This window comes from Solanum lycopersicum, chromosome 11 (assembly GCF_036512215.1).
Source record: "Solanum lycopersicum chromosome 11, SLM_r2.1".
Taxonomy (NCBI): Eukaryota; Viridiplantae; Streptophyta; class Magnoliopsida; order Solanales; family Solanaceae; genus Solanum; species Solanum lycopersicum.
In genome coordinates this window covers 59,728,051-59,749,779 of record NC_090810.1, presented here as the reverse complement: position 1 = coordinate 59,749,779, position 21,729 = coordinate 59,728,051, and the positions used below count along the sequence as shown (strand labels likewise).

Below are 21,729 nucleotides of genomic sequence, written 5' to 3'. Positions count from 1 at the left end.
TTTTTTCTATTGAGAATTATTTTCCGGGGCTTTATATAAGCGAGAGTTTTTCCTTTTTTTTTTCTTTTTTTTTTTGTTTTTGGGTTACCTATGTGTATTGGGAAAAGTGACTATTACAAAAATATACTTAAATTTGGACTATTAAATTAAGCTTTATTTTAATTTAATTAGTCTAAGTAGGATTAGGAATATTTCCATTAGAAATTGAATTACTTATGTCCTATTTGATTAAGAGAAACTTTGGATGGTAAAAAGATTTTTTTTAGGTAATCACCCTAAAATATTACCATAACATTGATTGAGTCGGTTTCGTTTTTTGTATTATTGATTTGATTTATCAATTTTTTTTATTTTTAAATATGCTAAACAATAACAAATCAAAAAAATATTCTTTATTGGTTTTTGGTTTATCGGTTTTTGAATCATTAACTGTTTAGTTTTAGGTTTTGTCCAATAAAAAAATGCTCATAAAATAAATATATGTTTTATCACTTCTCTAACAATGTGACACACGAGACAAGCAAATCAGTTGTAAATGCTTTGATATAGTAAAACAAAAAATGTAATGAAAAATTGCATCAATAAAAGTAGATGTAGCGTGAAGGCTACAATAACATGTTACAACCAAAACATAATATGAAATTTCGAATGTGAAGTAGAAGTACTATGACGTGTGAATTGTGTAGACAGTAGTGTACAGGACTGATATAGTATCTAGTTATGTTAAATTATTAATATTTAATATTTATGAAGGATATAGTAGTAACTTACTATCGTTTTGATTATCGGTTTACTCAATAATTTAGTACTAAAAATCGACACCAAATCGATGGCTCAATATTTTTTTAATAAAAATTAAAACTCTGTTAATCCAATAACTCAATAACTATGACCTAATAATATTTTTCGATTCGATTTTTACACACCCCTATAAACAAGAAGTCTAACTACATAGTAAGTATTACGAATGAAATGTCTACATTTTTTAGCCTTCTTTGAATTAATAAGAAAGTGTAATCTCTCTATTATCTCCTTTGAAACACTAACATTCATTTGCACTCAAATGTACTCGTAATCTCTTGACCATCGATGTTGACAAAGAGGGAGCAACTTTTGAGACATATGACCGGTGAGCAATTTAATCATTTCGTATATTATTGTACTTGTATATATATGTTATTTTTGTTCGACGAATTGGACGTCCTTAACACTACATGCTACGCAACTGCATATGACATGCAGTGGTGGATTCAGGATTTTCATTAACAAGGTTCGAAAAAAGAGATTTAAACCACTAAGTCAATCTCTAATTTTATTTTCATGAGGTTCAAATTCAATATATAAACATAAAAGTTCTTTAAAATACCTTAAATATACATTATAATTTTTTATCGAGGGGGTTCAACATAAAACTTTTTTTAATCGAGAAATTCAACGTAATTTTTTATCGAAAGGTTCATCCGAAACCCCTCGAAATATTCTAGGTCCGCCCCTGATGGCATGCCTCTCCCAATATCAGATAGTTTTAACTTTAATACGTAAGTTACCTAGTATTTCAATTGATTGTAATGCTTATAGCCAGCGATTTTGTATGGATGCATATTATATATGGATAAATAAATTCCTTTTTAACCAAAAAAAAAAAAAAAAAAAAAAACTAAGCTTTCATTTAATCTGAAGTAGAGGCCAAGTTAATATACTCTCTTTGCCTCAATTGACGTGTTACTTTTAATTTTTCGAGAGTTAAAAAGTTTAAATTTGATTGGACATTTGTCAAAAAAATCTTCAAATTTTTTGAAATGAAATGTATAAATTTGTAAATTACGTAAAAGTACTATAAGTAAAAAAAAAAGATAATTCAAAATGTTTGAAAAATTTATGAAAAACTTACGGCAAAAAATAGATTTATTTGAATTTTGAAATTTGAAAATCGTCATGAGATGAGATAGGAGAGTATGAATTTTTAAATTAGTAACTTTTGTGAAAATTTTATTGTTATACATATTATGAAATTTATTAACTAATTATAAATATTTATCTATTAATTAATTTTATATTACTGCTATTTATTAATGATCATTATTTTTAGTGCAACTTACATAATTATTTATGTCATGATTTACCATTAATTATTTATCATCTCCGTGTTCTTCAATATAATTATCTCATTGCTTTGTTACTTAATCTTCATGGAATAATTCTAAACTTATAAATAATAATGTTCTTTTTTTGTTATTAATTTTTAGTATGCTCACAAATCAAAATTTGATAAATCATATTAATAATACATAAAATTAGATGTAATTGAGACAACCAATGCACACCCTTAGACCTTAGTTAACAGAAAAAATATTCCAAGTCTGCAACATGTTCACTGTTTAAAAGAGAAAAAAGAATTATATCGCAAGAAGGTATTATCAGAGGCGGAGTCAGAATTAAGAGTTTGAAATTTTATATTTTTTTTAAAAAAAAGGGAAAATATTTTGATGCTCTTAATCAATTTTGTTAGGGGTTCACAAGTTAATATACATATTATTTATTTAATTTTTTAGTATAAATATTGGTTCTGCAAAAAAGCTATCGATTTCGTCCAAACTCACGAGCCTCTGCCTAGCTCCGCCTCTAGGTATTATAATGGTGGATTCAAAGCTTTGGAATCCTCAAACAACTTGTTTGAATTGTACGACGTTATTGAATACAGAGCAAACAAATCAAGAATTATATTAATGATTTGCTAGATTAGTGTAAATTATTGGAGTAACGTGAAATTTTCTTAAGGAAAGCAAGATACTCGTTCTAATTAAATTAAGTTTTATTTTATTTGTCAATTCTAATTTGATGCAAATCATGATACATTCAGCAACAATATATAATGCAAAACTTTTAAAAATTATAATTTTCTTAGGTAAAATTATGTCACTGACATTAACGTATGGGTTCATTATTTTCTTACATTTTCCAATAAAGCTTAGGTAACTTCAAAGTCAAGCTATACTAGCCATGATAGAAAAATGGAAAAGAGAAGGCAATAATAATTAAAAAGAGAAAAAAATCTCATTTAGATCTAAACTTCAAGTGTTCAATTTTTTTAAAACAATAAACTATTGAAATCTTATCCATGAAAACAAAAATATTGAAGTTGAATTAGAAGTGGTTAATTGGCTAGAAGTGGGAATAAAACTTTCGAAAAAATAATTAACAGACGTTTGAACATAAAAATTATAAATTAGGGACGTATTTTAATATTAATACAAGTTATTGTTTAAAATTTGCAAGTGATTTAGAGTGAAAATAATAAAAGTATCAGAGTTTTTCAAGTTCAAATAAAATTTCAGAAATTTATAACAATTCTATGTTAAAAAATAATTTTTCAAAATAAAATTCTGATAAAACATGAAAATTTTGCATTTATTATGCTATAACTAATTAAGTTGCTAAAATAGTTGAAAGAAAGGTAATTATTCACTTTAACTCATTTGTCATTTCCAATTAAAGGCATTTTGATCTTCTAAAGTAAAATATAACTATTTATAAAAAAGGAACCAAACAAATCATCAGCCTATTTCCCTTTTTAAGTTTAATTTTTACCTCTTTTGGACCCATAAATCTGTATGGAAAATATATTCCAGACAGTCTGAAAAAGAAAAAGAAAAAAAGTACAATACAAAAAGAAATACAATGTTCATAGAAGGATACTAAGAATGATGAGATCATGTTTAGCCAATAGAAATAATGAAAATTACGAGATTTCGAGTCTAGAATATGAAAAAAGAATTATTAAGAAATGTTTATACCTTAAATAAATTTTGTGTGATTCAAATTTAAAATATTCAAAATTCTAATGTGGATAAATTAATAAATGATGAGATATTAAAGATCAAAGTTATTATGAATATTTAAAATATTAATAAGTAAATTCTTCTTATCAAAAGTTAAGAGGATTAAAAACTTATACTCGATGAAAATTATATGAAATGCTTTCTTTTGTTAGTTTGTATAAAAAAATATAATACACTTTCATATTAAAAATTAATTTAATCTTTAAATTTTAATTTTATCTTTATTGAAATATGTTCTCTTATTCTTTTACTTATTTTAATCATAAATTTCATAAATATTTTTCCCTTCTACTATCACGCCCAAATATAGCAACATATATCAAGATGAAGGAAATAAAGTAGTAAAATAACTAAAGTATACGTGAGTTAACTCGAATATAATGTTAGAAAAATACAAGAACAACACCAATAAAAAGATGAAAGGGTGAGGGTGGGGGGTTTCCAATTTTCATTTTATCTTGAAAAATATTTATGTTCCTCAATAATATCTTTGCCATTTGATTCTGTCACGATAAAAAACGAGTCATGAGTGACACACACACTTAATCTCCTAAGTGGTCGAACCAAGAAATCTAAACACCAACATAGATCAATAACTTAACTATGAATACCAATAAAATGCGGAAGTTCAAAACTTATTAAAGTAATCAATCCAATAAACCTCTAAAGCCTGACACTTATTATTCCCAAAATTTGAAGTAATCACATTAAGGACATCTGTTTTCAAATACGAAGTCTAAAAATATTTAAAGACACAAAAATAAATAAATAAGATGGTTCATGTCCAAAATTCAAGGACATCATGTCTTGATTGAGAGGGTCCAGCACAAGCTAGAAGGAATAACTCACCCTGAAATTTGAGATGTTGGAGACTATCTAGAGATGAGAGCAAGTCGAATTCGATGGTACACTTATTGCACTCCACAAAAGAAAAATGAAGAAAATGCAAGTAGGGATCAGTACAAGAAACACGTACCGAGTAAGTATCATCGATCAACCCAAAATAGAAATCAATATATATTGAATAATATTATAAAATCAACCATGATATTTAGCAGGTAGCAGACAACAAACAACATGAACTAGTGACAACAAAGCTATAGTAGATATACAATCAATCACAATATCAATCACACCTATGAGAACTCATGCCTCCACATCATACTCATTTGAAATAATGGGTTCTTTGAGATTGAGTATATTAAGTTAATTCAAGATTCTTCTCCTTTAACGTATCGTGTCGTAACGTGACACTCCGATCCCATATACCGTGTCGGAATGTGACACTATGATCCTATCATACTGTGTCGGAACATAACGCTCCTATCCAATTATCTCATTAATTTATTTCATCAAACCCTCTTTATTCAAGGCGTCATTTCGATAGAGAGGGTTCAAGATTACAAATTCAACGGTCTCAGAATTTTAGGTCAACCACAAAGCACACAACCAAGATATACAACCACACCACTTAAGTACATAGGGAATTTACAATATCACTCAATACATATCAATTGCTGTTGAGAGTTCGTCTATCAAATAGAAATAAACCATAACCTAACTCCATTGAAGAACCGAAGTCAATCAAACACTTCTCCAATGTTTTTCCTTTCCTCAATGCCTCCAAACCTTTTCAATATGCTGGATGTTCGTCCCTCTTCTTGATTTGTGTCGCCTTCCGTTATTCCCATCTTCTCCCTTTTTCTTTCTTCTATAGAATATTTATTACCTTAATTATTAAAAGACTAATTATAACTTATAAGAGTAGTAAAAGTGGTTCATCATTAAGTCAAATGTTATTTTTTTTAATTACCAATTAAATAAATTATACAAAAACTATCCCATTAATTTCATAATTATAATTACGAATAATCTAAAACATTCAGTTAAAATCTATCGAAAGAGTTTTATATAATTAAAAAAATTCTAAAACTCGAAATGACCAAATGAGTCGTTATAGATTCAATAATATTTAATTAAATAAAAAATAAATTTGATAAATATCGATAACTCTTGAATAAAGTATTAGAACAAAAAGATCCAGGGTAGGGACAAAAGACACCCTTTTGATAACAGTATAATATTTTCTCCTTTTACAAATGTTAAGGTGGCATTTGTCTAAACATGTCCTAATCATGAATGGTGCAAGCTGGAAAAAACAAAGAAAATAAAAAGTATAGTGTTAATAGACCACTAAGCATTTCTTTAATTATGATAATACAAAGAGTTGTAATTATAATTATCATTAATTAATCTTATTAATAAAGATACTTAGATTCCACTCAACATAATTCAAATTCTAGAGCTATCTTTTTCTTTTCACAGGAAAAAAAAGAAAAGAAAAGAAAAAGTCAATGTTCCACTCTTTTCTTTGATTTTCTTTTCCCCCTAATTAATGTAACACTTAAATTACCAATTTAATTAGAAAACTAAATAATTTTTCATTTTAATTGACACTCATGTACTTTTAGAAATTTTACATAAATAAGTTGAATAACACAATTATCAGAATAATTTCATCAACGTTCACAATACAAGTTAAGGAAAATGCAATAATTTGCAATCAATTATTTTTTTTAAAAAATAATCTTAATAATAACTACATCCTATTCAATGAAATTAATAATAGAGGGTATTATTCTTATTCCAATACATTATGTTAAGTATTGTTCTTATATTAGCACACCATATTCATTTAATATTCGGTAACAAAATATTTAATACTAGGGCTGGGCATAAACACCGGAAAATCGAAACACCGTATTGAACCGATTTTTTTTGGTATTTCGGTTTTGGTTTTTCAGTTTTTGGTTCGATATCGATATATGTTTTTGTATTTTTCGATATTTCGGTTCGATTTTCGGTATGTAATTTTGTGTTATTCGGTATTTCGGTTTACCGAAATATATTATATTATAATATATATTTATATTATATTAATTATTAATGTTAAATAATAAATATTATAATTTAAAATAAAAAATTAAAAAGTAAAAGACACTTTTTGATGTAACTATTTTTATCCCATTAAGCTGAAAAATCAAACAAAAAATTTATAAATTTTTAAAAGCCCAACTAAGTAGGCCCATTAAAAAATCGAAATAACAAAACCGAACCGAAATTATAAAAATCGAATCGAACCGAATTATTCCGTTTCAGTGTTAGGTACACATTGTACGAGAATCGAAAACCGAAAAAACGAAAAAAAAACTTGAAACCGAACCGAATTATCAAATCCCACCCTTATTTAATACAACAAATTAAATAACTGATCACATAATTAATTTTATATGACTAATTTTAATATTATTGATACACTATATTCAATACCCCCTTTAGTCTAGTATATGTGAATTATTTAAATATTACATAAATCAAAATACTTCCTTCTTTTTCTTAAATTATTGTGTTCTGATTCTCGATAATCAAAGTACTTAAGTTGAACAAATTTTTAAAATTGAATTAGATCACATTTTGAGCTTTCAAAATTATAATTTTATCTTTTTCATATCAATATTAGTCAAAGTTTATGTTATTTGACTCTTAAAAAGAAAATTACAACAAATAAAAGAATTTCAAAAAAATATCATTTTTTCAATAATATTACCCTTTGTAATCAATGCAATACAATAAAAAGATAACACCACTTGTATATAAATTAATGTAATTATATATTTAAATTTAATCGAATTTCAACGAGAATATAAGGAAAAAGCAAAAGTGATGCTAAATTTTTGAACCCTGAAAAAAAGGGGCTAAAATGATTCCATGTCAAGTCTGAAAGAGTAAAAAGACAACACTTGCTCTATTTCAGTGTTTCAGTGAGCAACACTCTTTATACACTCTCTCTCTCTCTAAACTATTCTTCATCTCTCTCTCTTCTCTTTTCTCTTCAGTTTTCAGAATTCAGATCCAGGTTTGTGTAGCTTCTCTTTTATTGCTTTTTTTCGATGCTCAAATCAATCTCTGTCATAGTTTTTTCGCCATTTGGATTGGTTGATATTTTTTTTGTTGCTCCAATTATTTTACATTAGCTTAATTAAAACTACTAGTATGCTTGAATGTCTTGTTTTGAGGGGAATTTTATTGGCTGCTCGATTGATTGACTATCTAAACTTTGATTAGCTAACTCGTAATCCGTAAAAAAAATGTTTTTTTTATTTATTTTTCGTTAAAAATAATTATTCTGTTTTGAGTTTGTTTTTTTTCTGCTTTTGTGGGGAGTGTTGGTTAGAGCAATGAAGTTTAGTGGTTTATGTTTGATTCAAATAGATGAAATTAAGTTTATAGCAATTTTCTAGAAAAGAAAAAAAATGATTCTTTTTGTATGGGAATATTTCTGGATTAAAAAGATTCTTTAGCTCATTTGATTCATTATACCCAGTTTCTGTTGCTGATTTTTATTGTTATTTGTGAGTTTCGTGCTTGAACTATCATGTGTTTGCGTTTTCTATCTAAATGATGCCAAATGGCTCTCCACACAGATAATTATTGGAATTGATTGGATTATTTTTTTTAAAAAAATTAAGAAGTAATTGTCAAAAACATACTTTAAAGTATCCATTTTTTTTGTTAGTTTTCTGCTTGAACTATAAGTGTCTGTGTTTCCTAAGTGAACTATCATCAACTATGTATCAGAATACTTTGAAACGAGTCGATTTCTATGTGGATGAAACTTATGGCAAATTAAGTTGTCAGGTTCCTCTTTGTGATTGTAGTCAAACACTTGATTTAGTCAGCTTTGAGGTGTGTTTGGTAGATAGTTGGTGATAATTCAGGTAGGAACCACTAACACCTGATAGTCTAGGTATAGAACTCGCTAAGAAGTGACACTTCGGGTTTAAAGTTTGATTTTATTTTTCTTATACTTACACTAGGAACTGTGTTGCTGAAAGTTTTCTTATAATAGGTTTAGAAACTTATACGTTAGTGTATGATAATTGGGATATTAAGAGAACTTCTACTTTTAAAGAATACCCTTTTTATCTTATAAAAACAAATTGAAGCATTCAAAATGAAATTGGTTCGAATAGAGCGAAATGAATATAGAAGATTCATATAGTTGATGCAACTAATTTGGTATGGAGGGTAATGAATTGATTGATATAAATTTGGAATGGTTTTTGTTTTCACAACCAGCTATTGGTGCCATTTGATGCATAAGAGTCTATATGAAAGCCGTTTTGATGCTTAAAGTTGTTTGACTGTGGTTTCTGATACTATTGTTGCAGTAACTTCTTCATTTATCATTTTTCCAGTGATTTGTAAGTGGATATTTATAGATTAGTTGAATGCAACTCTGTCGAGGGGATTGAAAGAAATTTTTAAGAACTTGTCAGAAAACGCTTGCAGTTTTTCTTTCCCCCACATATCAACTTGCATCAGCGTGTCTTTTCAGAATAGCTGCGCAGAATTAGAGAACTGAAAAGAAATGGAAGAGATACAGTCCCAATCGGATCATTATAGGTCTTCGTCTTCTTCGGCAAGTAGTCCAGCGAGTAGGGTGCCATCAAGTAATTTCTTCTACTTGAGGAAACCTGGTTCACTTAGACAACCAATTTCATTTGAAGATTCACCTGATTGGGAAGACACAGATATTGAAGTCAGAGTGGATGAAGGAGGTGATTCCATCAATGCTGCAACTACACCAGCCTCCCCTTCCCTGTCAAAGCTTAACAGTGGTTCGTTGCCATCTCCACCTTTACCAGATGGGGCAGTTATTACAAGGAAAATTGCTGGGGCATCTATTGCCTGGAAGGATTTAACAGTAACCATAAAGGGAAAACGGAAATACTCTGATAAGGTGGTCAAGAGCTCGAATGGTTATGCATTACCTGGTACAATGACTGTAATTATGGGACCTGCCAAGTCAGGGAAATCAACGCTCTTGAGATCCCTTGCAGGTTTGTGTTATATAGGGAAACATATAGAGGATTGCCTGTATCAATCTGTATGAATCATTCATAACCCATTTTTGTTTCTCTTCCTTAGGAAGGTTGCCTGATTCAGCCAGAATGTATGGTGAGGTTTTTGTTAATGGGACGAAAAGGAGCATGCCTTATGGTTCCTATGTAAGTCTATCTGTCTATGCTTTTTAACTCTTGTAGTTGAGTTGCTGTTCATAGTAGTACATGGCTATTTTTCTTAATATCCTATGTGGAAACTGTCTGTCATGAACTTTTACATTGTATTTGTGCGGTTTACTTGCTTTGCCGTGCAAAAGTTAGAGGGTGAACATGCATGGAAGTTGGTTTACAACATGTTCTAGATATCATTATAGACTAGAGTTACCATTTTGATTCACCTCTGATGAATGCAACCTCTTAAATGGAGAAGGTATTACTGGAAAGAAAATGTAGAATTACTCTATCATCTAGTAGAAAAATTTGAACTTGTTACAACTCCATTCAAAACTGAGAAATTAAATATTTAAGGTGCATTTTTCAGCTCCCTCAGTTTTGTTAAGGTGCATATATCTTAATCAAGTATTGATCTCAAACCAACTGAACAAATCCGTCTGAAAAAGAGGTGGAAAGAAGGAGAGGAGTATTTCTCAGGAGTTTATTAGCATAGAGAGAAACATGGATATTCAATCATTAGTTTTACTCAAAACTCAGAAGAAGTTTATTACAATCAAGAGAAACAGGGGTATTCAATCTTTAGTTTCACTCTATGGGAACTGTAAAGCCCATATACTATATTCATCTAACCTCAATTGAGGAAATTGGAGCCACAAACATTTAGTGGTTAAAATTAGCATCCCGCAACTTGTTACACAGTGGTAGCCATCACAAACGAAGCTAATCTCTTAAGCGACTCTATGGTTTTCTGACTACAATTTTCAATTTGGATTTGTTGAAACAATTGATCTTAGCCTGAGCTTGACCTCAAAAACTAGCTCATCAAGTGAGGCTTGTCCAAACCGTATAAAGAGGAAACAACCATTCTTCAATCAGTGTGGCACTCTTAACATCCCCAAACACTCGGGGCTAGACATTTGGAGGGTGTGATACCATCCATGGCAACTCGTCATTAAAATACAAAGACGACGTTTTGAAAGCTCCAAGAAGACCAGGACAAGATCTCAAACAAAGAAGATTTAAGAAAAGCTTAATGGACTTCAATTAGCAATAAGAAAATCGTCTTATGATGGTATCTTTTGATCAAGTCTTACAATTATTTAGAGGTCAAAATTGACCTTCAAGAGGAAGTAGAATGGGGCCCGAATCTTCCCTGATAAGGAGCAAGTACAACAGCTGAAACAAATTTTCTAAACCTAGCTTCTAGAATCTATCTTTAAGACTTGTTTAATTTGATGTTGAGTGCATTGAACAAAGTGTGATCATCCTTCTATGCCATAGGGAATGCCATTCCTATTTAGCTTTGTTTTTGATCAACCCCTTTTTATTTACCATATAAAAGGGTGTTTTATTTTTTGTTTAACCTCAAAAATGAATATCAATATTTATTATTATGAGTTCCACAAGGAGCAAAGGTGGGAAAATACAAGAACTTAATGAATTTTTTTTTAATACAACTGCCAGCCCTTCTTGCTCACAGATGTATAAATACTAGATTATATTTATGTATGAGATAACCTTCTAGAATCTACTCATTTCCTCACTCATCTCAGTACACAACCCAAACAATAACGCGTTAATGTGACAGTTTATGGCTTAATGAAAATTTAGTGCAATATTATTGAGGAAACAGAGAAAAATATTACTTTATTCAATTGATTTTAAGAGATGAGGAACTTAGCTATTCTTTATCATGAGCTCTGCCTTTTGATATGGAACTTTTTGCCTGCAGGGATTTGTTGACAGAGAAACTACTCTTATTGGAACATTGACAGTGCGTGAATTCCTCTACTACTCAGCATTGCTTCAGCTTCCTGGTTTTCTTTGTCAGAAAAGGAGTGTGGTGGAGGATGCTATTGATTCTATGTCACTGGGAGATTATGCTAATAAACTAATTGGTGGACATTGCTACATGAAAGGTCTTCGAAGTGGCGAGAGAAGGCGTGTCAGTATTGCCAGGGAACTTGTTATGAGACCACACATTTTATTTATAGATGAACCCCTTTATCGGCTTGACAGGTTTACTTCTTACACCAAGTTTAAATATCAAAAGGAGTGTCACTGAATACTGTTAACTTTATACTAAGCTATTCATTGTTGGTAATGCCTCCCTAATATGTCATGGATTAGATGGGAAAGGAGATTTATTGGCTGGTCTTATGTGTTACATATGCAGTGGCAGAGAAAATGATTGAGTTTACTATCACCAAATAAATCTACATAAACTTCATCAAAAAAAGAAAAGCAAAGACATCCACATAATCCTGCACATAAGTTACAAATATGTTACCTGCCTCAGAGCCTTCTCGTCTTTATTGGGTCATCAAATAATTCTGAACCAAATCTTGCATACAAACATCACATATACTTCCCCTCAACTAGGGCGATCCTTGGTCAGTCTAGTTTTCATCATAAAAACTTGATGTCATTGCTTTCCTCCCTGTCAAGTTGTCAACAAGAAGACAAATTAACTTTTGATACTTTCAGAGTTTCATCAGTACTACTATGAGCTGATGTGGGGATTATATAGCCTTGGGCTCTCCTGCCTCAAGAGCTAGCTTTTGGGGTGTGGTTCTCTTTGCGTTGTAACTTCAATCAAATGAATGACCTTTTTTGATTCTCTAAGTTTTTCTTCCAATCAACTTTTTTTGAGATGATAACCAGTTTTATAATACTAAAAGCACAAAATGATATGGTAGCCATATATATAGGGAGATGAAGTCAAAAAATTATTACTTGGCAAAAGTTCTATTCTTCCTTACCGAGACTCTGGCACTTCTAATAGAGACTCAGTGTCATCTATATATTCCCGTTTGCACCAGAATGAAACAACATGGCCAGTATAATCTTACTTGTATTTTACACAACAAAAAGATAAGATCTTGTGATTCATTGCGGTTGAGACTTGCCGTTTTAGGCTCTTCACTCTATTATATATGTTTATTAATGCATCACTCCTAGTTACCTGATGTTCAATCAATTGTTACATTCAGTGTTTCTGCACTTCTGATGATGGTTACACTGAAGAAGCTCGCAAGTACCGGCTGCACTCTGATATTCACCATTTACCAAAGCAGTACTGAAGTTTTTGGCCTTTTTGATCGCATTTGCCTCCTCTCAAATGGAAATACATTGTTTTTTGGGGAAACTTTGGCTTGCTTGCAGGTAATATATCTGAGTATGCTTCCACACACTATGCCCTTCTCGATTCTTGTACAGTTTCTTTTCAGCAATCAGGAGTGCATCAAATAGAACAATTATATACTGAATGATACAAATTGATGTTGCGATAAGGCTTTAGTTGCTTGTTTCTTGTATGTAAGATTCACAGATAATTGAGGGATGTGGTTTATTTGAAAACTAAGAAGCCAAATGTACAATTCAGATGACACTCTCTACTATAGGATAAAAGTGATCCCTGTAGTTGAGGCTTAAATGGTCAATGTATTACCATTATTTTGAATTACATAGTTTCCCATAGTAAGACCTATTACATTTTGTTTCCTGCTTCTCTTAGAATTGGGACGTGGATGCAAGATTTTCCCTGTTGAAACTTATTTTGTAACATCGAACCTGGATTTAGTAGTCAAAAGTGGGTCATGTACAGTTATCTTCTGGTCAAAGCGGTCTATATCTCAGTAAATAGTTGCATTATCAATAGGAGGAAATCAGTAACATTTACTTTGCTGGTTCTAGGTAAGAGGAAATCATATATTTGATTATTGGGGCTAGACTTTTTCCCAAGGGCTAATATTGCACAATCACAGGGCTGTGGGGGAAAGAAGGAAATGATTTTATTTTTTTTGGGGAGTGGGGGTCGGTTAGAAGCTGTGTTTTCTTACACAGTATTAGGTTCTCGATAAGAATAACTGTCAGAGACTGACATATCATTCTTTTGGTGATGGTGAAGCACTTTTCAAATGCTGGTTTCCCTTGTCCAATCATGCAAAGTCCTTCAGATCATTTCTTACGTGCCATAAATACAGAGTTCGACAGGATCATCGCGATGTGCAAAAGTTGGCAGGTATTTTCCTGAAAATATTTGAACTCCTTAATTTGTTGCCGTAGCGACTCAATCATACTGATTCTTTCTGGTTTGTTTGCTAACAATATGAATAGAGCATCTACGGCCTACTTTTGTGGAATTTACTACCATCATCCTGCAGGACTCACTCATGTTGCTGTTCTATTGATTAGAGTCAATTCTTCTTCTAAAGAGGAATATGTCATCGTTCCAACAGTTCCCTCACAACCCTCCTCCTCCAAGAAAAAGAAAAAAAATTTATGGTTTTCCTCTAAGTTTGTATAACTTATTTTCTGGACAGGATGACCACGGAGACTTGTCAGCAGTGAACATGGATACTGCTGTTGCTATACGTACCCTTGAAGCAACCTATAAATCATCAGCAGATGCTGTTGCTCTTGAGACTATGATAGTGAAGCTCACTGAGAAGGTTTGTTTTTACAGGAGATCTGATATCTGTTACTATTAACTTCTACAGAATTTGAATACTCCTACCTGTGAAGTATAAATACATATATTGGGAACTAACATATTTAACTCAGACAGTTGATGATGAAATTATTCTGGCAAACAGTTACTCCTTCGTTCCATTTATATGGAACTTTTCCCTTAATAGTCCAATCCAACAAGAATGACACCTTTGTGTATTTGGACATAATTTAACTTAAAATGTTCTCATTTCCCTTATTGTCCAATCCAAAAAGAATGGCACCTTTGTGTATTTGGACATAATTTAACTTAAAATGTTCTAATTTTACGCTTGATTACATGTCTCTCCAGCCACATAAATGTCATGGCAAGTTCAAGACTACAAGTTTTAAAAGTCTTTCTTTCTTAAACTCTGTGCCAAGTCAAACTATGTTGTGTAGGTTGGAATGGAGTGAGTACTTCTTTAAGATGTAATTTGGTGTTTGATGATTAACAAATAATAGTTGTCCAGAGAATTGATCAAAATCCTTGAAGGATGTAATTGTTACACACACTCTGGTTATTCATCTAAGTCACTTCAAAATTTTGTTATTTCCTTCAGAACTCTTCAAAGTTTTAAATAACTTAAGTTTTTGTATTCGTCATTTAGAAGTAAGATTTTAGCTTTATCAGACAACCATATTGCTAGCGCCTGAACGTAGTAAGATTTTAGCTTTATTAAACAATCATTATTGCTAGCACCTGAACTCCAATATACTCCCTGATTTATTGCTATGTTGTTCAGGAAGGTCCATCCCTCAAAAGCAAGGGAATGGTTGGCAACTTAACACGAGTTGCAGTGTTGACTTGGAGATCCTTATTGATTATGTCAAGGGAGTGGAAATACTACTGGCTTAGGTTGATTCTATATATGCTTCTCGCACTTTGCATCGGTACTGTATTTTCTGGATTGGGGCATACCTTATCATCTGTTGTGGTAAGCTGATAACCATGAAGACATTAGATATGCCTATTTTCTCCTTTAAGATTACTTACTTAAGTAGTATGCTATGTGATGTGTGGACATGCCACCTTGTTATTTACCTAAAATGGTATTTTGTTTGCCAAGGCAACTTTTGATTTTATTTGTGTTATATGTTGAGAAGGGGAAATTATGTACAGCAAGAAATGCATGTATCCAAGATTGTTTGGTTATTTATGGACTTTGTTTCTCCACTATGATGTTAGATGTTCTTCTCATGATAACTTTTTCCGATCGATCTTCCTTATTTTTCTGATTTAAACATTGACCTCTTTATTGTGATGCAGACACGAGTAGCAGCTATTTTTGTATTTGTTTCATTCACCTCTCTATTGAGCATTGCCGGTGTACCTGCACAGATGAAAGAAATTAAGGTGATCCCTATAGCTTTTTTGTGATTTTTTTGATAACATGCATGAATGATTCTATAGAACTTATTGCTTATATAGTGATTTCATGTTGGAAATGAATGCAAGATATGCATGATTTCGAACATAAGAGGCCACATGATGGGGAACCTATAGACAGTACTCATTCTCTTATAGTTGCTTAGTAGGCCATGACCATTCTTGTCAAGACGGTGTAATCTCTAAACCAGTTCCATCTTCAATTCCCTGGAATATCAAGTTCAGTGTTAGAGAATGTATTCTATAGTTTTCTGTTATTCCCGGTTTCAATCCCCATATCAGAATCACTAGAGGTTATTTTCCACCATTTTTTTTATGACCGATCATCTCTATGCAAACTAAATGATCGCTTAAATTGTGAAGTTATGAGGTATAGATGTGATACTTGTACTTGAATGTATTCGACTGCAATGCTTCCCCAGGTGAACTATCTTATACTCAAATACAAAGTATAAACTTTCCCAGTGTGTTGCATTTAAGTCAAATTCCTGGATGAAATTCGTCAGGCCAAACACGAATGCTTTTGGACTTGCATCTTGAATCAGCTTTTATGTGAGTAGATTCATGGAAATATTGCTTTTATGTGAGTAGATTCATGAAAATATTGCAAGGCTGAAGGCCTTGTGATATTAACGTTTTCGAGACTATTCTTCCTGGAAACAGGATTATTAGTATAGTTTATATCCAACCTTTCCTTCAATGGAGGTAAGGTAACTATAATCTGTCACTGATTTCTATTACTCTTTTACTTTCTATTGCAAGAGTTAGGTTTCGTTATTGAATGCTGTGTAGGCCAGTTTGTTCTTTGATCATCCAGCTCAAAAGAAAACAGGAGAAAAGCTAAGACTAATCAGGCTGTTTCTTTTACATGCAGATATACGCCTGCGAAGAATCAAACCAGCATTCTGGTGCATTTATTTTCCTACTTGGGCAGCTTTTTGCCAGCATACCTTTCTTGTTTCTCATCTCCATTTCGTCCAGTCTCGTCTTCTATTTTCTTGTTGGGCTGCGGGATGAGTTCAGCATGTTGATGTATTTCGTGTTGAATTTCTTCGCATGCCTATTAGTAAATGAAGGATTGGTGCTCGCTGTTACTTCCATTTGGCAAGACATCTTCTGGAGCGTCTTGATTTTTGTCTCCATACAAGTGAGTCTCGTCTTAAATTTCAATGTATTGAAGATATTGTTTACCACGAATGAAGTTATCATATTTTCAAGAAAAAGTAGTATTGCAATTTTACTGATCTATTGGGTTGTTACACTCGAGATCTTCCCTTATCTAGTATTTATTTGATTTGACATCTTTCTTCTTCCATTAAATGGCTGTGGTCTTCTACATTGCAGGTGATAATGATGCTTTCTGCTGGCTTTTTAAGAATCAGAAGTTCTTTGCCAGGACCAGTATGGATGTACCCCATTTCTTATATAGCTTTTCATACCTACTCTATCCAGGCAAGTTCAAAAATGGTTAAACAATTGGCTGTTAAATCTTTCAGATGCTTGTACTTGATCACTAGGTGGTCATCATCTTACAAATATCTTAAAATCGCGTCTTTATTTCAGGGGCTCTTGGAGAACGAGTACAATGAGACCTCTTTTGCTGTTGGTCAGGTGAGGACCATATCTGGTAATCAGGCTTTGCAAAATGTATATGACATATCTGCTGATAGCAACTCGAAGTGGAAAAATTTGTTAGTATTGTTTCTTATGGCAGTTGCATACAGAGTTCTTGTTTTTGTTTTGCTCAAGTTTTATGTCAGGAAAAGCCTCTTTGTACCCAAACTATTTCTCTGTAACCAAAATACAAAGAATTCAAGATAAATACTATATTACTAGCAACTTTTGGTTCAGTTTCTTGGTTCATAGCTTTTATACAGTGTGGGATAGTGGGAGTAAATTTATGTTGCTCGGACTGTCCAAAATGTTGCTGTACCCATATCGGCTCTCTAAGTATGCACTACTTACCACTTTTAGAGTATACGACATGCACCTGATGACTGTCCCCCTCCAGAACCCTAAAATTGTGTATTTGTAGCTACCTATTAGGTTGTTGCCTGATTCAATGGGAAACCTCAATTTGTCTTATAGTATTTATCAGAGAGATGTTGTGTTCCTAAGTGACCTTGATTATTAGTGATGATCATAATGCTAGGTAATCTTTTCTCATTTGTCTAAGCTTTGGTGGGCGGAGTTAATTGGTATTCATATTGACGGGAGGTAGCAAGTATTCAATGAAATAGTTGAGTTGCCCACAACCTCATCCAGAGACTTCAAACAAGTTATCCAAACTATGTCAAGGGAAAAACAGGATAGATGATGCAATAGAAGATTATCAGCACAAAAACAGAAAAAGTACGATTTACGTGTTATAAGAAAACATAAATAACAAAGCTTCTTAGCCTGTCTTGGATGAACCTAGGCACCTCAAAAGATAAACCAAATGACTCTTAACTGTGTCTTTTGCCACCGTCTGTCGAGCACCCAGTTCTGGGAAAGGATACCTGACATACAGGGCAGAAAACAAGAACCAAACAACAACATAAAAGACTGAACATGAGCAGGAAGAGTAAAGTATAGCAAGTTTTCATAACACACTTTATTATAGTAGATACTGATATCTCTGGTAACTCCAGAGTTGAACTGCACTATTCATTTTTTCTTCTGAGCAGCCTTGGTGACCTTGGCTCCAGATGGGTCCTTCTTGTCAACATTCTTGATAACACCAACAGCAACAGTTTGACGCATGTCCCTCACAGCAAAACGTCCCAATGGTGGGTACTCGGAGAATGTCTCAACAACCATGGGCTTGGTGGGAATCATCTTAACCATACCAGCATCACCGTTCTTCAAGAACTTAGGCTCCTTCTCGAGTTCCTTACCAGAACGCCTGTCAATCTTAGTCAAGATCTCAGCAAACTTGACAGCAATATGGGAGGTGTGACAGTCCAGCACTGGAGCATATCCATTTCCAATCTGTCCTGGATGGTTCATGATGATGACCTGAGCGGTGAAGCTAGCAGCCCCCTTAGCTGGGTCATCCTTGGAGTTGGAAGCAACAAATCCACGTTTAAGATCCTTAACCGCAACATTCTTGACGTTAAAACCAACATTATCACCAGGCAGTGCCTCTTGAAGAGCTTCATGATGCATCTCAACAGACTTAACTTCAGTAGTCAGACCAGTAGGACCAAAAGTCACAACCATACCAGGCTTAATCACACCAGTCTCAACACGACCAACAGGAACAGTCCCAATCCCCCCAATCTTATAGACATCCTGAAGTGGAAGACGCAAGGGTTTGTCCGAGGGCCTCTTAGGCTCATTAAGCTGGTCAAGAGCCTCAAGAAGGGTTGGACCCTTGTACCAGTCCAGGTTAGTTGATCTCTCAATCATATTATCTCCTTCGAAACCAGAAATCGGCACAAATGGGATCTTGTCAGGGTTGTAACCAACCTTCTTAAGGTAAGAAGACACTTCCTTCACAATTTCATCATACCTAGCCTTGGAGTACTTAGGTGTGGTAGCATCCATCTACACAAGGAGTAAAAACACATTAGCAAAACATGAAACAGCATTCTTCAGGTAACATCTGTTTGAGTAGGTTAAAGTCCCAATCATTAGAGAATGAACTTGGACAATCCACCCCTCATGAGCTACCCTCATGAGTTAGCTAATCATTGGGAAATGGACTTGAACAATCCTCCCCTCGTAGCTCATGAGTTAGCTTTTGGGGTTGAGTTAGGTCCAGATGTCATATCTTTACATGGTATCAGAGTCAGGTCCATCTCCGTTTTGGGCATTTGGGTGTTAAGGGGGTGTTAGAGTGAGTTAAAACTTGAAGAAAGAGCAAACCTTGTTGCAGCAACAAATCATTTGCCTAACACCAAGTGTGAAAGCAAGCAACGCATGTTCACGAGTCTGTCCATCCTTAGAGATACCAGCTTCAAAACCACCAGTCGTGGAGTCGATAATCAGGACAGCACAGTCAGCTTGAGAGGTACCAGTAATCATGTTCTTGATGAAATCCCTATGACCAGGAGCATCAATGACAGTACAATAGTACTTGGTAGTCTCAAACTTCCACAAGGCAATGTCAATAGTGATACCGCGTTCACGTTCAGCCTTGAGCTTGTCAAGAACCCAGGCATACTTGAATGACCTCTTGTTCATCTCAGCAGCTTCTTTCTCAAACCTCTCGATGACACGTTTATCGATACCACCTAGCTTGTAGATCAAGTGACCAGTGGTAGTCGATTTGCCAGAGTCAACATGGCCAATAACCACAATGTTGATGTGAACCTTCTCTTTACCCATGTTGATCAACTAAAAGTCTTGTCAACAATAGAAACAAATGTCAAATACATCTAAAAGTTTTGTGTTCTATGTCTACAACAATCTGATATTCACACAAAACATAGAGAAATTCTGAAAAATCGAATACATCAAAATCGAATTTAGGTAGCCAATCAACGAAACAGATATCCAACGCTGATCAAACAATATACACAGACTGAACAGTCTACAAGGCAAGCATTCTTCTCCAGGAATTATGAGACATTTAAGATGAACAAAACTTAATGAGCTTTAGTCACAAATCTTGAATTAAATCAATCAAAGCTACTATCAAATATATAGAAACAGAACAATCATGAACATGAATCAAATTACTAATCAATCATGGAACAGAATTGCAAGCAAACTAATAAAAACTATTACTCCCTCCATCTCATTTCACGTGACACAATTTGACTTGACATAATATTTAAAAGAACGATATTTGTAGTTCAAAACAATACTTAAATATTTATGTAACTATAAATCAATTCATTACAGGTAAAAATAAAGTTTGTAAATCAAATTATTTTTCATAATGAAGTGACATTTTTTTTGAGACAGACGAAAAAAGAAAAAGATGTTAGTATATAAAATGAAACGAATCGAACGTCTATTAATTATATATAAACTCAGCAAACATCAACCAAATTTGCATCAAATTACACTATCTAGTATCAATTTTGTTAAAAACTGATGGATCATGGAACAAATTTGCATGAAATTTTACATAAAATAAGCAAAAATGAGTGATGGAATATCAATATATATATATCTAACCTAGAGAAGCACAGCACATATAATAAGTTGAAAAATGAATGAGAATATATTTTTAAGTTTACAAGAGGTTATTGGTACTATATATAGAGGAGGATGAATGAGCTTAAGTCGGTTTAGTTTTTTTTTTAAAAATAAAAATAAAAAAATTAATATTTAAATATGAAAAAAAAAAACAAGTCAAACATCTTAACATCATATCTTGAATACAATTGATCAATTTTGCTTGGCCTCCAAGGTTAAACATTACATTCTATGTCCACATTTCTCTTTTTTTTATGACATTATGATGTTGACATATTCCAACATTTCTTTTGAAATTATTTTACTACCGTAACAATAAATTCAATATAATTTCACGAATTAAAGTCTGTTTAATCTTAAAAGTTAAAATTATTAGTATTTTAAAAGTATAATATAACAACAAGAAGTAAAATTTCATGGGTTGGGTGTTTGAGAAGATGAAGTGTACGTAGACTTTACTCCTACTTCGCGAAGTTAGAAAGATTGTTTTTAAAAGACCATCGATTCAGGTAACATATAGGTAACATATAATAGAGTTGATTTAAAAGGGAAAATACAAAAACAATGAAGACACCGTAAATAATAGGAGAAACATTCTTAGGCATACATATTGAAATTTAATTATCGTGTGTTCAAATAAATATAGCGTGAGATATTTTGTGCATCCAACTACTCTTTTCGATGTATATTTCATGCTCTATTGACATTGTTAATGTTTATTAATCAAACCTAAACGTTACGCAACCAAAACCAAAGCATTTTGATCTTTTTAATGCTATTTCCTAGTTATATTGTG

The 21,729-nt window shown here is 32.5% G+C and overlaps 2 protein-coding genes across 4 annotated transcripts; one reads left to right on the top strand and one right to left on the bottom strand.

The window, feature by feature from the left end:
- Positions 1-7,616: 7,616 nt before the first annotated feature.
- ABCG28 (ABC transporter G family member 28) lies at positions 7,617-17,650 on the top strand. Of its 3 annotated transcripts, none has more exons than XM_004251109.5 (12): positions 7,617-7,755; positions 9,098-9,742; positions 9,831-9,910; positions 11,652-11,938; positions 12,913-13,084; positions 13,830-13,943; positions 14,245-14,373; positions 15,157-15,348; positions 15,681-15,767; positions 16,675-16,947; positions 17,145-17,252; positions 17,364-17,650. In XM_004251109.5, exons 2-12 carry the CDS (start codon positions 9,271-9,273, stop codon positions 17,619-17,621), a joined length of 2,172 nt encoding a protein of 723 aa, XP_004251157.1. In that variant the 5' UTR covers positions 7,617-7,755; positions 9,098-9,270; the 3' UTR covers positions 17,622-17,650. The 3 variants fall into 3 exon arrangements, with proteins under 3 accessions (XP_004251157.1, XP_010313431.1, XP_069146824.1); XM_010315129.4 differs by having other exon boundaries at positions 7,618-7,755; positions 9,238-9,742; XM_069290723.1 differs by having other exon boundaries at positions 7,642-7,755; positions 9,192-9,742.
- Positions 17,651-18,129: 479 nt separating this feature from the next.
- Positions 18,130-21,073, bottom strand: LOC101264700 (elongation factor 1-alpha). The gene is made up of 3 exons (XM_004251106.5): positions 20,913-21,073; positions 19,653-20,131; positions 18,130-19,331 (listed from the first exon to the last, which is right to left on the bottom strand). The coding sequence occupies exons 2-3, from the start codon at positions 20,112-20,114 to the stop codon at positions 18,450-18,452; spliced, it is 1,344 nt and encodes a 447-aa protein (XP_004251154.1). The 5' UTR covers positions 20,115-20,131; positions 20,913-21,073; the 3' UTR covers positions 18,130-18,449.
- Between the last annotated feature and the right edge of the window lie 656 nt (positions 21,074-21,729).

Coding starts and splice junctions, on each gene's coding strand:
- LOC101264700 (XM_004251106.5), bottom strand. CDS start 20,114: ATGGGTAAAGAGAAGGTTCACATCAACATTGTGGTTATTGGCCATGTT. Junction 19,332..19,652: donor TGATTTGTTGCTGCAACAAG/GTTTGCTCTTTC, acceptor CTCCTTGTGTAG/ATGGATGCTACCACACCTAA.
- ABCG28 (XM_004251109.5), top strand. CDS start 9,271: ATGGAAGAGATACAGTCCCAATCGGATCATTATAGGTCTTCGTCTTCT. Junction 11,939..12,912: donor CCCCTTTATCGGCTTGACAG/GTTTACTTCTTA, acceptor TGTTACATTCAG/TGTTTCTGCACTTCTGATGA. Junction 15,768..16,674: donor CACAGATGAAAGAAATTAAG/GTGATCCCTATA, acceptor TTTTACATGCAG/ATATACGCCTGCGAAGAATC.